Here is a 17,617-nt window from a genome sequence, read left to right on the forward strand (position 1 = left end):
ACCAACCGTTTTTACATATATATTTCTCCACAAGTGGGTTTCACTCGTCATCGCTGATCATGGCTACATTGACACCAGAAGACATGATAAATTCATGACATAAATAAGAAAATTACAGATTTATAATGAAAAGGCATTTTAATAAACGGTTACAAACTTATTTCTACAATGTATAATAAAAGTGTTTCACATGTTTGAACATATTATACGTACATAAAAGTGACAGAATATTTAAAGTAAAATTTATTTATTTTTTTTAATGAGAAAGCAATGCACGAATGATGTAGAGAGTACTTGAAGGCGAGTGATGGAAAAACACCGTTATTGACAGTTTAATATGGGTTGTTTCAAGAAGTGATGTAAGAATGTGGAATAGGGAAAAAATGAAGAAATGTCTGCCAGTATTTCACTACTATTAAGAAACAAGGACGAGGAACAGCGCCTTCAGCTTCTGTGTATATTCGATCAACATGTATTTAAAATCTATGAACTTTTATTTTTATGCAAGTTTTATGTCGTAAATACGAAATTTAAATAATTTTATAAATAGGAAACGCTGTTGTTAGTTGTAAAGAAATTCTTAAAGCAGTTTTACGCTAAGTCCTTCCAGTACCTTTAACTTCATTAAGTTGAAAGTTCGAGTGATAAACTCACTGATTTAACTTTAAGCGACGTTTACGCAGACGAGAGAAAGTGCACAGCACAGTAAGCTTGAAATTTACTTTCGAAATGACGACAAAATCTTAAGTCGTGTTTATGTAATAGTGAGGTTTAATGTGAATTACGGCTGAAGCAGTAAGGTTGAGCTTTAAAAAAACTAAAAGAAGATGGCGACATCACGAATATATGGGTGGAATGACTCATCGTCAAATGAGAGTAATGTAAACAGTCAGGTGAGGTTTAAACTTAATGTTTGTATTACGAACTTTCAAAATTCAGATGATTCATATTATTATTAGTCATAGTAGTAGTAGCACAGTAGTTAAAAAGTTAGTATTACTAGCACTGGTCCTATTATATATATGATTAGATTATACCTATTTAATGTGGATTGTTTATTAAAAATTCAGTTAAAGCAATATTTGAAAATACACAGTAATTTAAGATTGTTGAAGACACTAGGCCTAACAAACAATCTACGTGTTTTAATGGGCTTGGAGATTTTTTTTCCTTCAAGTTCAACAATTTCAAATTATTGTGTACTTTTAGTTATTGTTTTAACTAGGTTTTATTAAATATCTGTATGCAAATATTATATTTGTATTTTTTAAGTGTCTGATATGTTCAACAGTACAGTACCTGTAACTAATATGCTCAAGAGTACGGTACCTGTAACTAATATGCTCAACAGTACGGTACCTGTAACTAATATGCTCAACAGTACGGTACCTGTAACTAATATGCTCAAGAGTACGGTACCTGTAACTAATATGCTCAAGAGTACGGTACCTGTAACTAATATGTTCAACAGTACGGTACCTGTGAGACATATGTTCAATATGCTAAATAAAACAGTATTTGAAGAATATAGACTATACTTTTGTGCCATCATGATGAAATATAAAAAGGAATACCTCAGCCCTGTTTTGTTTTCCATAACTTAGTCGTAATTTGATTTGTGAAGCTGTGAACTAAATGTCTGTATGAAACTCTCACGTGACTGTTTAAAGGGCTGCATGGTTAATAACTTAACATCACAGTAATAATAACATCTTACGTTCACTTTGTATAAGGAAATCTTCTGTAGCAAAACATTACAGTGACATCTAGGAGAAAATGTTTTATAGAATAATTAAACTTCACATTTTCAGAGATTTGACTAACCTAGATAACATTTCAGTTAAGACTACACGGGGTTTAGCTCCAGAAATATTTATCTCTTGCAACTATAAAACTTTGAGAAATAACAAGAAAAACTTAGTCTAATAACCTGCTTTAAGAAAACAAGAAAAATTACATTCAGTAGGTTTTCTGTTATGAAACATAGTTCTAGATTAATGTTTGTTTCTTCGTAGTAAAATTGTGAAAGTAACGAACCTTATATTTTATGTCATTTAATTACATCCAACCTGTTTACTTGAAATAGACTGTGGCAAAAAGAAAAAGTTAATTAGGTTGTCCATTAGTTATGCCCGTGAGATTATTATTTATTCAGTTCAGTGTTTTTGAAGGAATGTTTGTTAAATTCTAACTGTGGTCACATAATAAACTTTCAGTTGCAAGTGTTGCAAACTCTGATTTTTATGTGAATACATAAAGATATAATTATTTTATAATTGAGGAATAATTTGTGGTTAAAATAAGACAAAATTGTTAACCTACATTCTACAGACGGTAATCTGCTTGAGATAATTTAACTGAAATAAATTGTTGTAAGATTTCCTTTTTTGTATATATTCTCTAATGATTGGATTTAAATTTTTTCCCCTCATTTTTTGTTTATTCCTGCTTAGAAATTTGGTAAAAACTGTTAAATATTTATGATCATCATCAGAGCTGGTTAATGGGTGATGTAACTGTTAATTATTAGTTCCATAAATATACATGTGATTGATTAATTGGTTATTTCATGGTTCTTGGAAGCAATAAAATCCTTGTCTAGTCTCAAATCAACAGTTCAAAATTAGTGACAGTCGTATGTAACCTTAGTAACTTTGCCGTATCAAAGACAGCATGAGCAGGTTGGTGGTAACATTTCAATTACTTAGACAGTTAGAATAATGGGAAACGGTAATAATTGAAAACCATAATTTTGAGTTGATAATGTTTGGGAAAATTCATATAACAGTGTACTGACTGTTTGGTCATCAGAATAATAAGAAACATTATCGATTAATGGATATATTTATGTGACAATAATCAATGTAATCTCTGCTTGTAGGTAATTGATTATATTGATTACTGGATTAAATTGTCCAGTGGTGGGGGTTGACAAAAATGTTTTAGGGGGGGTGTCAAAGTTCATGTATATGAATAACAAATTCATATACATATGAAATGACTAAAGAATTATGTTTCTCATTTTCCAGGTGGGGACAAGTATCCTCTCTCCTCACCCATATGTGGACATCCATATGTCCAGCTCTAATTACTAAATAGGCTACTTGGCAGTTTATTTTTAGAATTGTAACCCATTTAGGCCTAATCATTTGTTTTTATGTTCAGGCCTCCCACTGGAACCTTCAAACACACATACTAATCATTTGTTTTTATGTTCAGGCCTCCCAATGGAACCTTCATACACACATACTAACATTTGTTTTTATGTTCAGGCCTCCCACTGGAACCTTCAAACACACATACTAACATTTGTTTTTATGTTCAGGCCTCCCACTGGAACCTTCAAACACACATACTAACATTTGTTTTTATGTTCACGCCTCCCAATGGAACCTTCAAACACGTATACTAACATTTGTTTTTATGTTCAGGCCTCCCAGTAGAACTTTCAAACACACATACTAACATTTGTTTGCATTATTTTTTCAAAACAGGCCAAACTAAAGCTTCAAAACTTGTAAATTCAAAGGTCAACTTATATTTCTTAACAAAAAACATTAATTTAAAGGTTTGGCTAATGTTGTCATGCAATTACCATAATAATTCAGTACAAACCCTGAGAAATATGCCAATTTCACAACATTTTTGTGTTTATGTGTATCAGATGTCATTAACAGAACATGCTTGGTAAAATGTGTATGATCACACATATAGTAGTAGATTTTTCTTAGAGATGTAGTTAGATATTAGTTGAGTATCACAAAAACCTGTCTGGTGATACCTTTACTGGCGAAACCGTGGTCGTGAATGAATGTTGTATTTATAAAACATACAGTTCATTTGTTTTTCTTCAATTTTGTTTTTCTAAAGTTTCACTTCCATATGTTATAAAAAATCAAATTGATAAGGTTACAATTATTCTGAATTTTTAAAAACTCCCTGTCTTTACACAGTTTTCAGTTTGTTTCAAATTATTAATCAACTTGTTCCTATAGAATGACTCACTTTACCATGCTTTAAGATTCCAATGTCTTTTTGTTCTCATTTCTTTCTAATGTTTAATAATGTTTGTGGTTCTAGGAGAATGAACCATCCAGATTGCTTCGTATTCAAGTCATCGCTGGTCACGATTTAGCCAAAAAGGACATATTTGGAGCAAGGTGAGAGTGAGACAAGAGGATAAAGAAATTAGGTTATTGGAGATCAATCACTTTGAAATCCTTTAGTTTTACATTCTTGGTGGTGGCACTTTTAGCAAACATTTTTTAAAGCTAGAAACTTTTATTAGAATTTCCTGGTGAATGAAATTAAAATTAAATAATTATTTTCTTTAGTTCAAGCTGAGTTTATTCAGCTGTTTAGATTTGTCTATTAATAGCAACAAAATGCAACCATAAAAATACGTAATTTATAAGAGATCTAGTCGAAATATAAATAAGAATTTGTTTTTCAGATATTTTAAGTACATGTCAAACTTTATAACAATTTTTTTTTTTTTTAGATTTTAATTTTTGTATGATAGTTTTTTCATTTGAAGGTATTAAAAGCCAAATATTTAGATGTTAAGGGAGGCTTATGTTATGATTTTCAAGTATTAACATTGAACCTTTGTGTATTTTATTATTATTAATAAATGTTTTCTGATGGCCTGAAATGTTGACTCCTGAGAAAGATATAAATTCATATAAACGTAATATAAAGAGGTTTGAACTTTCCAAACATAAATTACTTTTCTAAACACAAATTACAGTTGCTATGTGTGAAATCCTGAGTTACTTTATCTGGTGGTTGTAAACTCTTGATTAATAGAATTTCAGTGACAACAACTCTGTAAACACCTGTTATTTTAATAGGCATCATATAAGATACTTACATAGCACGTTTAGACTGTTTCCACACCTAGCAAATGTGACTTTTATACAGAAAAGTAATACTACTAATGGTCAGTAGTAAATTATTTCATAACGTATTACTGCATCAGTAAGTAACAGGATTACGTGTGGTCCCGATTAAATGATTTAATGCTGTTTTGAACTATTTCAGTGATCCTTATGTTCGTATTGATTTGGTGAGAAACGAGGCCGAGCCCGAAAACAATAACAGAGAGGCGGAAGATGTTATTGATTCAGTTTACACCAAAACAAAGAAAAAGGTATACATGTTTTTCAGATGACATAGTTACTTGCAGGAAGGTAACCATGTGCTTTATATAATATTCTGCCTATCAAGGTTTATTGTAAATAAAAGTTTAAAGAAAAAAGTTGTCTACAGTTTATGATGTCTTGATTGTTAAAATAAAAGTAATAGGATATTGGATGTCGTAAGGCATTACATTTCATTTATCTAGTGTTTTTTGACTTATGTTGTATTTGTGGTAGTTTAACTGTACCTTATCACTAACTTTTTTTATCACCACCAGAGGACATCATTTCAGCTCACTTGTAACACACACACACACACAAATATATTAGGTTTAATGTGATATTGTGTAGAACCAAATACCAAATAAACAAACTAGGACTGTAAATCCATATAGATGCCTTCCCTGGAAAGTGAAACACTACAAGTTTGCCATTTTACCATAGTCTGCATTTTCTAGAGATTAACAGGTGACATTTATCAGCTCTAGAAGATTAAATAAAAGGTTAAATGTGTTGTGATGCTCATTCAAACAAGTTAAATTCATTTCCAGAAAATAAGTTTATTAGGCCTAACATGAGTTCATGATTAAAGGTTTGATTGCACCTCACAGTAATTTAGACAGGCTCACTCTGAAAAGTTTAAGATGAGATTTTTAAATCTGTGCCTGAAACATCTACAAAAGTTTCTCCATTTTGACAATAAAGTTTATTGTGTTTTTTTTTCATTGCAATTTTACATATTACTGATTTCACTCTGGAAACATTAACTATATTTTTGAAGGGTAAAGAACCATTGGATTCTATTGTTATGACATAGTTTTAAAAATATAACCTGTAACCGTTTGTATTATGTGATGATACTTGTTCAGTTTTATCCAAGTTGATGTTATTTATTACTAGCCATGACCAGCAAAACATTTATGGTAGTTTTCATGTCCTTTACCAGTTCTTACAATACCATCAAAGTATTCTTTATTGTTGGGAAGAAGTAATTAAAATGAAGCTCATCTGGATGAATTATTGTATATTGTGTTTGTATTTAGGAAACCAGTTTTGGATTTGTTATAGAACTAATTATTGTATATTGTGTTTGTATTTAGGAAACCAGTTTTGGATTTGTTATAGAACTAATTATTGTATATTGTGTTTGTATTTAGGAAACCAGTTTTGGATTTGTTATAGAACTAATTATTGTATATTGTGTTTGTATTTAGGAAACCAGTTTTGGATTTGTTATAGAACTAATTATTGTATATTGTGTTTGTATTTAGGAAACCAGTTTTGGATTTGTTATAGAACTAATTATTGTATATTGTGTTTGTATTTAGGAAACCAGTTTTGGATTTGTTATAGAACTAATTATTGTATATTGTGTTTATATTTAGGAAACCAGTTTTGGATTTGTTATAGAACTAATTATTGTATATTGTGTTTGTATTTAGGAAACCAGTTTTGGATTTGTTATAGAACTAATTATTGTATATTGTGTTTGTATTTAGGAAACCAGTTTTGGATTTGTTATAGAACTAATTATTGTATATTGTGTTTGTATTTAGGAAACCAGTTTTGGATTTGTTATAGAACTAATTATTGTATATTGTGTTTGTATTTAGGAAACCAGTTTTGGATTTGTTATAGAACTAATTATTGTTTATTGTGTTTGTATTTAGGAAACCAGTTTTGGATTTGTTATAGAACTAATTATTGTATATTGTGTTTGTATTTAGGAAACCAGTTTTGGATTTGTTATAGAACTAATTATTGTATATTGTGTTTGTATTTAGGAAACCAGTTTTGGATTTGTTATAGAACTAATTATTGTATATTGTGTTTGTATTTAGGAAACCAGTTTTGGATTTGTTATAGAACTAATTATTGTATAATGTGTTTGTATTTAGGAAACCAGTTTTGGATTTGTTATAGAACTAATTATTGTATATTATGTTTGTATTTAGGAAACCAGTTTTGGATTTGTTATAGAACTAATTATTGTATATTGTGTTTGTATTTAGGAAACCAGTTTTGGATTTGTTATAGAACTAATTATTGTATATTGTGTTTGTATTTAGGAAACCAGTTTTGGATTTGTTATAGAACTAATTATTGTATATTGTGTTTATATTTAGGAAACCAGTTTTGGATTTGTTATAGAACTAATTATTGTATATTGTGTTTGTATTTAGGAAACCAGTTTTGGATTTGTTATAGAACTAATTATTGTATAATGTGTTTGTATTTAGGAAACCAGTTTTGGATTTGTTATAGAACTAATTATTGTATATTGTGTTTGTATTTAGGAAACCAGTTTTGGATTTGTTATAGAACTAATTATTGTATATTGTGTTTGTATTTAGGAAACCAGTTTTGGATTTGTTATAGAACTAATTATTGTATATTGTGTTTATATTTAGGAAACCAGTTTTGGATTTGTTATAGAACTAATTATTGTATATTGTGTTTGTATTTAGGAAACCAGTTTTGGATTTGTTATAGAACTAATTATTGTATATTGTGTTTGTATTTAGGAAACCAGTTTTGGATTTGTTATAGAACTAATTATTGTATATTGTGTTTGTATTTAGGAAACCAGTTTTGGATTTGTTATAGAACTAATTATTGTATATTGTGTTTGTATTTAGGAAACCAGTTTTGGATTTGTTATAGAACTAATTATTGTATATTGTGTTTGTATTTAGGAAACCAGTTTTGGATTTGTTATAGAACTAATTATTGTATATTGTGTTTGTATTTAGGAAACCAGTTTTGAATTTGTTATAGAACTAATTATTGTATATTGTGTTTGTATTTAGGAAACCAGTTTTGGATTTGTTATAGAACTAATTATTGTATATTGTGTTTGTATTTAGGAAACCAGTTTTGGATTTGTTATAGAACTAATTATTGTATATTGTGTTTGTATTTAGGAAACCAGTTTTGGATTTGTTATAGAACTGATTATTGTATATTGTGTTTGTATTTAGGAAACCAGTTTTGGATTTGTTATAGAACTAATTATTGTATATTGTGTTTGTATTTAGGAAACCAGTTTTGGATTTGTTATAGAACTAATTATTGTATATTGTGTTTGTATTTAGGAAACCAGTTTTGGATTTGTTATAGAACTAATTATTGTATATTGTGTTTGTATTTAGGAAACCAGTTTTGGATTTGTTATAGAACTAATTATTGTATATTGTGTTTGTATTTAGGAAACCAGTTTTGGATTTGTTATAGAACTAATTATTGTATATTGTGTTTGTATTTAGGAAACCAGTTTTGGATTTGTTATAGAACTAATTATTGTATATTGTGTTTGTATTTAGGAAACCAGTTTTGTGTTTGCTATAGAACTAATTATTGTATTTGATGTTTGTACCCAGAAAACCAGTTTTGTGTTTGCTATAGAACTAATTATTGTATTTGATGTTCGTACCCAGAAAACCAGTTTTGTGTTTGCTATAGAACTAATTATTGTATTTGATGTTCGTACCCAGAAAACCAGTTTTGTGTTTGCTATGCAACTAATTATTGTATTTGATGTTCGTACCCAGAAAACCAGTTTTGTGTTTGCTACGCAACCAATTGTTGTATTTGATGTTCGTACCCAAAAATCTAGTTGTTTGATTTTGTATGGTACAGAGTAATTAGTAAATTTTACAGAATCTGTTATGATCTTGGTGTGATACCATGCATGTTTTCATGGAGAAACAACTTCTCTTTGTACTAGTTGTAAATATCTTATGTATACTAAAGGAAAAGCAATACATTAATGTGTTATAATTTAAAAACGTTTATTGGTTGTTCTGGTTAGTGAAGTGTTTTTTTTCTTTCCTTACAGACTTTAAACCCAAAATGGGATGAAGAATTCATATTTAGAGTAAGTGAAAGTTTGTCATGCATACTTGTTAAGAGTTAGTGTAGAACAGTTTCATGTCAGTTTATCTGTCTTACAAGTTAAACCTAGTCAACAAAAGCTGCTGACTGATTTTTGTTTTTTAAATCACATTTTTACTTTTGTTATAACTGTTTTGCAGGTGAAACCGAGTCATCACAAGTTGGTGTTACAAGTTTTTGATGAAAACAGACTGGTAAGGGTACAAAAGGTAGCAAATAATATTTTTCATGCTATTCAAATGACAATCCATGACATTGAAAGTACAACTTGAAAATTACACTGATAGGATTCATGGCAGAAATAAAAAGGCACATAGGTTGTAACACAAATTGCCTAATACCTCGGGCATTTTCAGGGTTGAACTCTTCTCTGATAATTTGAAAGTTTCATGTTTGGAAAGCACTTGGGTTAACTATTTTTTGTTTTGCACTGATTGGATGTCATATGAAGCTAAATTAGAAGAATTCTTTGTTTTAGGTGGTTTTAAAACACAGAACTATTTCAGGTAACCTAACAGTTTGCAAGTTTTTCATGTACAGTGTTTTGATTGGATGTATCTCTTCTCTGATAATGGCATGTCCAATTGTGTGTTTGCAAATAGTTTGTTCTAATAACTAAACAGAAAATAAACAAAGAATTGAACATCTGGAGATGACTTGAATGGGTGGTGAAATAATCTTTTTATAAATTTACAAATTTTAAAACAAAGTATTTCAAAAGGTGATCATAATAGTCATAAAAAAACAACATAAAATCATTACTATGACAAGAAAAAGCTGATAGTGGGAAATTCATTATTCTTAATGTTAGGTTTTGATTATCTTATGGACAATAGAACTATATTTTTGTCTGCTTGTGATCTTGCTACATTAGAGTATATTATTTAAAGTTTGTCTAACAAAGTGCAGCTGTCATATATTATTTAAAGTTTGTCTAACAAAGTATAGCTGTCGTATATTATTTAAAGTTTGTCTGACAAAGTACAGCTGCCATATATTATTTAAAGTTTGTCTGACAAAGTACAGCTGCCATATATTATTTAAAGTTTGTCTAACAAAGTATAGCTGCCGTATATTATTTAAAGTTTGTCTGACAAAGTACAGCTGCCATATATTATTTAAAGTTTGTCTGACAAAGTACAGCTGCCATATATTATTTAAAGTTTGTCTGACAAAGTACAGCTGCCATATATTTAAAGTTTGACAAAGTACAGCTGTCGTATATTATTTAAAGTTTGTCTAACAAAGTACAGCTGTCGTATATTATTTTTGATATTACTGCTAATAAGGATATTGTTAATAAATGTGATTGTATGTTAGGACATTTAAAGATAAAATTACCAAATGAAGATATTTATTATGTTATCCTTATAAAAAATTTTATTTTATTTGATACAGAAGTTTAAAGTATGAAAAGAGACTATTACACAGATATTGATCACATGTCATTAATAAACATAATTGATTGGTTTATGGAGTAAATTCAGTTGACAGATACGGATTTTCTGACGTTGTTTTCAGTTTTATTTAGCATATGAGCTTTTTAAACAAATGTGAAATAATAAAGATGTTTGTATGTAAAATTAATAGTGGAAAAGATGGTTTTTATTTTAAAATAATACATACATTTTCATCATGTATTTCATTAAATGTAAACTTGTTTTATTTCAATATATTTTATTTGCTTTTATCGTGTATTATATAAGAATTCAGACAATTTAAAATTATACTTTTGACATCAGGAAAACTTTGAAATAAAGTAATTCATTGATTAATTAATTCACTTTTGTTCCTACTCTTTTATAAATCAAGCTTTAGTGTTAAAATAACTGATGGTAAGTAAAAAAATGTATTGGATTCATACTACAGTGGAACCCTTCTAAAGCAGCCACCTTTGGGACTGAGATAAACTGGCCTGATTAGAGGGGTTCCACTGTACATAATTAGGGATTATGTAAACAAAAAGGGACTGTGATTGAATGACCGCTTTCAAGGGGTGGCCGCTTAGAGGGGCTCCACTGCATTGTGTTGTTTTTCAAGTATATTATTATTTACACATAATGTGTTTATAATTTTATATAAAAGTGGAGGTTTTTAAGTAGTAATAGTGCAAAAATGTAAAAATTTTGTTTTATACTTTTGTTATTTGTAACATGACTTGAATAATTTCTTTGCTTTAACTTGTCAGAGTATGTTCTGTACAAACAGTAAAACTCGGATTCAGGTGTTAAAATGAACTGAGATTAGATTATAATATTGTAATTTTGGATTAAGAAATGTAATAGACGTTGTTCTAACAGTTGAAGTACTTAAAGTACAATAGTATAAAAACAGTATTTGTTGCATGTGTGGGGCCAAAGTTGTCTCATGGTGGAAACAGACGAGCAGAAACTGGACATACATCTCATGGGGAGACATCAGGAAAGGTTAGGTATTACTAGGATGTAATCATGTCATACTGTTTTCTTGTAGTATTTTAGGATGTGTTGATGATACATGAAGACAATAACACTTGTATAACATTTAGTTAAGTAAATATGTGACTATAATGTTATTAAAAATGAGATAAAATTGCGTTGCATATCTGGTGGAAATAACACATGCTTGATACTTAACATCACTGGAAACGTTTCTTCTTCAGAATGATATCCTTGTGGTGTTTACTGTAAAACCATTGATATTTTTATGACATCCAACTAATAAGAAAACGTTTGTTTCTTTTCTGCCTTTTCACAAGCATAATGGTTTCCTAAATGCATTTTCTTTTGGCTGTTTATAAAGCTTTGTTCTCACCTTGGCACTTAAAATGTTTGTAAACTATTTGCTTTAAGAACCCACTCCTTTATCATAAATGTGTAGGCTTCTGTGGCTAACAAGTAGAAATGTGCCCAGTGAATGTCAGATGTATAATGAATGCATTTTCATTTTTGCTTTTGACATCTTGCTATAATATCGAGTGACAGAAAATTCACGATAACTAACAACCATGCAATAATCTGTCTCACACCACTGTTGTGAGACCTTTCTTTATACAAACAGTATCCAAATGTTCTTTGTAAATACTTTTACAGTTTTTAATATGTCCTTTCAAATCTTTGTTCTCTTCATTGGAAGATTAGTTCCAGTAGAAAAAAATAAATAACAAACAGGGAGTAAAAGTTCTGACATATCAGTGTTAGTATCTACAGGTGAATCAATGTGTTTGTTTATATATCTTTCCATTTTGTGAACAGTAAAAGTTGTGACATATCAGTGTTCTTATCTACAGGTGAATCAATGTGTTTGTTTATATATCTTTCTATTTTGTGAACAGTAAAAGTTCTGACATATCAGTGTTCTTATCTACAGGTGAATCAATGTGTTTGTTTATATATCTATCCATTTTGTGAACAGTAAAAGTTCTGACATTTCAGTGTTCTTATCTACAGGTGAATCAATGTGTTTGTTTATATATCTTTCCATTTTGTGAACAGTAAAAGTTCTGACATATCAGTGTTCTTATCTACAGGTGAATCAATGTGTTTGTTTATATATCTTTCCATTTTGTGAACAGTAAAAGTTGTGACATATCAGTGTTCTTATCTACAGGTGAATCAATGTGTTTGTTTATATATCTTTCTATTTTGTGAACAGTAAAAGTTCTGACATATCAGTGTTCTTATCTACAGGTGAATCAATGTGTTTGTTTATATATCTATCCATTTTGTGAACAGTAAAAGTTCTGACATTTCAGTGTTCTTATCTACAGGTGAATCAATGTGTTTGTTTATATATCTTTCCATTTTGTGAACAGTAAAAGTTCTGACATATCAGTGTTCTTATCTACAGGTGAATCAATGTGTTTGTTTATATATCTTTCTATTTTGTGAACAGTAAAAGTTCTGACATATCAGTGTTCTTATCTACAGGTGAATCAATGTGTTTGTTTATATATCTTTCCATTTTGTGAACAGTAAAAGTTCTGACATATCAGTGTTCTTATCTACAGGTGAATCAATGTGTTTGTTTATATATCTTTCCATTTTGTGAACAGTAAAAGTTCTGACATATCAGTGTTCTTATCTACAGGTGAATCAATGTGTTTGTTTATATATCTTTCCATTTTGTGAACAGTAAAAGTTCTGACATATCAGTGTTCTTATCTACAGGTGAATCAATGTGTTTGTTTATATATCTTTCCATTTTGTGAACAGTAAAAGATCTGACATATCAGTGTTCTTATCTACAGGTGAATCAATGTGTTTGTTTATATATCTTTCCATTTTGTGAACAGTAAAAGTTCTGACATATCAGTGTTCTTATCTACAGGTGAATCAATGTGTTTGTTTATATATTTTTCCATTTTGTGAACAGTAAAAGTTGTGACATATCAGTGTTTTTATTCACAGGTGAATCAATGTGTTTGTTTATATATCTTTCCATTTTGTGAACAGTAAAAGTTCTGACATATCAGTGTTCTTATCTACAGGTGAATCAATGTGTTTGTTTATATATCTTTCCATTTTGTGAACAGTAAAAGTTCTGACATATCAGTGTTCTTATCTACAGGTGAATCAATGTGTTTGTTTATATATTTTTCCATTTTGTGAACTCGAGAAATAAGATAAATTTTTATTGCCCGTTGGTATTAGTTCCTTTTTAATAACATATAATTTAGTTTTTTTAAAGTAGGGGACGCTTTTAGAGTGCCTTTAAATTTGTTTTGTAATTTGTCATAGTTTCTTAAGATATTTAAAAAATAGCATTGTTTAATATTAATGTTGTAAAGTATAATTATAAAGACTTACAGATGATATTGTAAAGCTAGCTTGTTGTGTGGTTGAAATACAAATATCTATCATCTGGGCTAGTTGTTAACAGACAAGAAGTTTTTGCAGTGTTTATCTTGGTTTTCAAGTTTCCAGCTGCAAGTTCATCTTCAGAAAGTTCACAAACATTTATATATTTAATTTAAGGTCATGCATCTAATGTTTCACCACACACTTCTGTGGATTTGATGTAACTATTGTTTTAAATTAAATTATTATTTTTATTTTGTATACGGTTCCATAGAGTGCTCTGTTTCTAAAGACAAATGTTATTTGTTTGTTACGTCAGAAATTTATCGAAGTGTTAAACACAAAGGAGCTTTAGGACATTTTTAAAATAAATGGTTTGAGGAAGAACTCGTATCAAGTAAAACTTAACCTATGTTACCAGACATATAGGGTATAACATTATGATTACAATGCCTTGTGAGGTACAATGACTAATCTTGTAATTTAGATAACACAAACAGCATACAGAAACATTGGTATTTTATTGGTTGACCTTAACAAGATACAGAAAAAACGTTGTTGAAAATGGTTAAATTGTGAGCATTAATTTTCTAGAAATGAGAAATTTTGATTTTAAAACTAACTGGAAATCAGTGAGATAATACTTGAAACTATAAATTACATCAGGTGAAAAATTGCTGGAAGTTTTGTCAATCCAAGGGTCACCAAACCTAATTACTGTTTGAGATCTATTTAGGTTAAACTAGTTTTTAATGTCATATCCTAGGTTACTGTAGTTCTCTTGCTTGATGATGCAGGTTAACCTGGTAGATATTGTATTGTATGTATCTGATGCTGACAAAAGGACATCTTTATCTTCTCCAGACAAGAGATGATTTTTTAGGTATGATTGAGCTACCTATACTGAGCTTTCCATCAGAGAAACTTGGACGTCACATTCCTGTTAAGCACTACATCCTCAGGCCTCGCAGGTGTGTATATTACATTCTAGGTGTGATCATACTGCTCAACTTCACAAACACGATCATATCTTTAGTTTCTTCTCTAAGTGTTATCTATTGACTTTGCAACCATGGTCATATCTTAAGTTTCTTCTCTAGATGTGATTATATCTTTTGACTTTGCAACCATGGTCATATCTTTGTTTCTTCTCTAGACGTGAATATATCTTTTGATTTTGCAAACGTGGTTGTATTTTTAGTTTCTTCTCTACATGTGAATATATCTTTTGACTTTGCAACCATGGTCATATCTTTGTTTCTTCTCTAGATGTGAATATATCTTTTGATTTTGCAAATGTGGTTGTATCTTTAGTTTCTTTTCTAGATGTGAATATATCTTTTGATTTTGCAAACGTGGTTGTTTCTTTAGTTTCTTCTCTAGATGTGAATATATCTTTTGATTTTGCAAACATGGTTGTATCTTTAGTTTCTTCTCTACATGTGAATATATCTTTTGATTTTGCAACCGTGGTTGTATCTTTCGTTTCTTCTCTAGATGTGAATATATCTTTTGATTTTGCAACCGTGGTTGTATCTTTAGTTTCTTCTCTACATGTGAATATATCTTTTTGATTTTGCAACCATGGTATCTTTAGTATCTTCTCTACATGTGAATATATCTTTTGATTTTGCAACCATGGTATCTTTAGTATCTTCTCTACATGTGAATATATCTTTTGACTTCATAAATATAATTAATATTTATTTTATTGATGTCATTACATGGTTGTATCTTTTTGCTTTCATAGAATGTGCAAATTAGATTTTATTAGTTTGTAATTAAAAACAAAAGTAAAAAATGAATTATTTTCTTCATCAACCAAGATCAAAAGTAGTTATGTAAGAAACATTGTCATAACTCTTTTGTAAATCACATGCATTAGCATAAAACATTTATATTGGATCTTTATAAAATGTCATTATATCAGAAACATGTTTCTCTTTTTGTTCACCAGACTATTAATTTAATTTCACATACCATTATAATTAGTTTATTTAAAGTGTTCTGCTAACTTACCATATTTCTCAGCATTGTTGTGGAGTACACATGATAACTCATAAGCACTGTATAATACCTCATGCTGTTGTTTTCTGTAAACCTGTTCTTATGATTTGTAATTTATTTTAAGCATATCTAAGGAGTTTGAAGTAATTCACTTAAACAACGTTATAAACATAATATTAAAAATAATTATTTTCCTGCACTTATGTCTTGTATTATCTAAGTTTTAAACTTATTTGTTTTCTGGTATGCATTATGAAAAAAAAAACAGTATTACATGTTTTGATCCTGTAAATAATGCTGTCTGTTTTGTCCTTTCAGTGTAATTGTAGTGATATTACCACGTACTCTGGTTTTGTAATATGTCCATGTGTGTCTAATACTGCTTCTACAGTTGTCATATTGTTCTGTTAAAAACTCACTCTTATCTGCATGTTTGTAGTAATTCATGTTTACTATTTTGCTACAAGTACGTCAAAGTGTGCACGTCACAATCTGTGAGAGTTATCTTCTAACTTTAATTAATCTATTTACATTAACACAAACTTTGTATCAAAATACAGTTAATGAATCAAATTTTAATATATTAGTTTTAAATTCTTAATTGTGTAAGTAAATATTTACATAAATCCTCAGTCAACTCTAGTGGGAAAATAGACTTCTGTTCCCTTTGTGTTCCTTCTTTTCTAATTTATTTATCACTCTTCTGAGAAATATAGAATGTAGCTTAAATTAGTCATTGTAGTATAGCTATTACTAAACCAAAGCATAATCCTTACATTCTCCAATATTATTTGTTTAGAGAGCTATAACCTATAAAATAAGACCCACTTGTCATGCCCACTTGTTACATCTATTTTGCAAATTGGTAAAAGTTTTGTCTAATGTTTTATACTATGCTATTTATAACCAATAGAAAGCCAAGGTTTTAATATATCAACTGGTATATTTTGTTGTCTTCTGTACAGGGTGTTATCTGTTTCATCTTCAGTTTGAACTTTCTCACATGGTATTAAGATGAACAAGTTCTTAGCTAAATTTTTTAAAGGCTTTTATTGGATAGTTATAAAGTCAAATTATGGTATTTATTGGACATTGTTTACTTTATGCATGTTAATATTCTGTATTCTTTGGTACATTATATGCTTACATAAACTTGTGTATGGTCATGGGTAGCTTCTGTGGGACATAATACAGTACTTTGAGCTGCATGTTTGTTGAGTGATTTACAATTTGTGTAGCAGGATTATTAGTTATACACAGGTAAAAAGGCAAAATAACAATAAATATTAAGTATAATCAGGTGTAAACTGTAACAATCTTTAAGCCTATTTGGGATAAAAAATTCCCAAAAGAAGAAAGCATGATTTAGATTTTGTATTTTTGTGGTGATTACAAGGTAAATCAAATTGGCTTAGCCATGAGGTTATGGAAGTATGTTCAAGTAGCATATTGTGTAACCAATAAAACAACACGAGTATAAAAATACTTTTTCATCTATAGTTTTCAGATTTCATTTGTTTGTTTTTCTGAATTTTGCACAAAGCTACACGAGGCCTATTTGCAATAGCCATACCAAATTTTGCAGTGTAAGACTAGAAGGAAGGTAACTAGTCATCACGACCCACCATCAACTCTTGGGCTACTCTTTTACCAATGAATAGTGGGATTGACTATCACATTATAATGCCCCCACAGCTGAAAGGGCGAGCATGTTTGGTGTGACGGGGATTTGAGCCTGCAACCCTCAGATTACAAGTCGAATGCCTTAACCCACCTGGCCATGCTGGGCCTGAGTTT

At 29.5% G+C, this 17,617-nt stretch overlaps 1 protein-coding gene across 3 annotated transcripts in view; it reads left to right on the plus strand.

The window, feature by feature from the left end:
• The first annotated feature begins 292 nt into the window (after nucleotides 1-292).
• The window catches only part of LOC143231752 (E3 ubiquitin-protein ligase Nedd-4-like), a 57,788-nt gene continuing 40,463 nt past the window's right edge, over nucleotides 293-17,617 (plus strand). For 2 of the 3 annotated variants that reach the window (XM_076466393.1, XM_076466394.1), the window contains exons 1-7: nucleotides 293-893; nucleotides 4,081-4,160; nucleotides 5,044-5,152; nucleotides 8,980-9,018; nucleotides 9,176-9,229; nucleotides 11,396-11,461; nucleotides 14,678-14,784. In XM_076466393.1, coding sequence (XP_076322508.1) covers nucleotides 828-893; nucleotides 4,081-4,160; nucleotides 5,044-5,152; nucleotides 8,980-9,018; nucleotides 9,176-9,229; nucleotides 11,396-11,461; nucleotides 14,678-14,784 — 521 coding nt within the window. In that variant the 5' untranslated portion in view covers nucleotides 293-827. The remainder of the gene's footprint in view (nucleotides 894-4,080; nucleotides 4,161-5,043; nucleotides 5,153-8,979; nucleotides 9,019-9,175; nucleotides 9,230-11,395; nucleotides 11,462-14,677; nucleotides 14,785-17,617) is intronic. The other variant, XM_076466395.1, reaches the window with a different exon arrangement.

This window comes from Tachypleus tridentatus, chromosome 11 (genome assembly GCF_004210375.1).
Source record: "Tachypleus tridentatus isolate NWPU-2018 chromosome 11, ASM421037v1, whole genome shotgun sequence".
Lineage (NCBI taxonomy): Eukaryota > Metazoa > Arthropoda > Merostomata > Xiphosura > Limulidae > Tachypleus > Tachypleus tridentatus.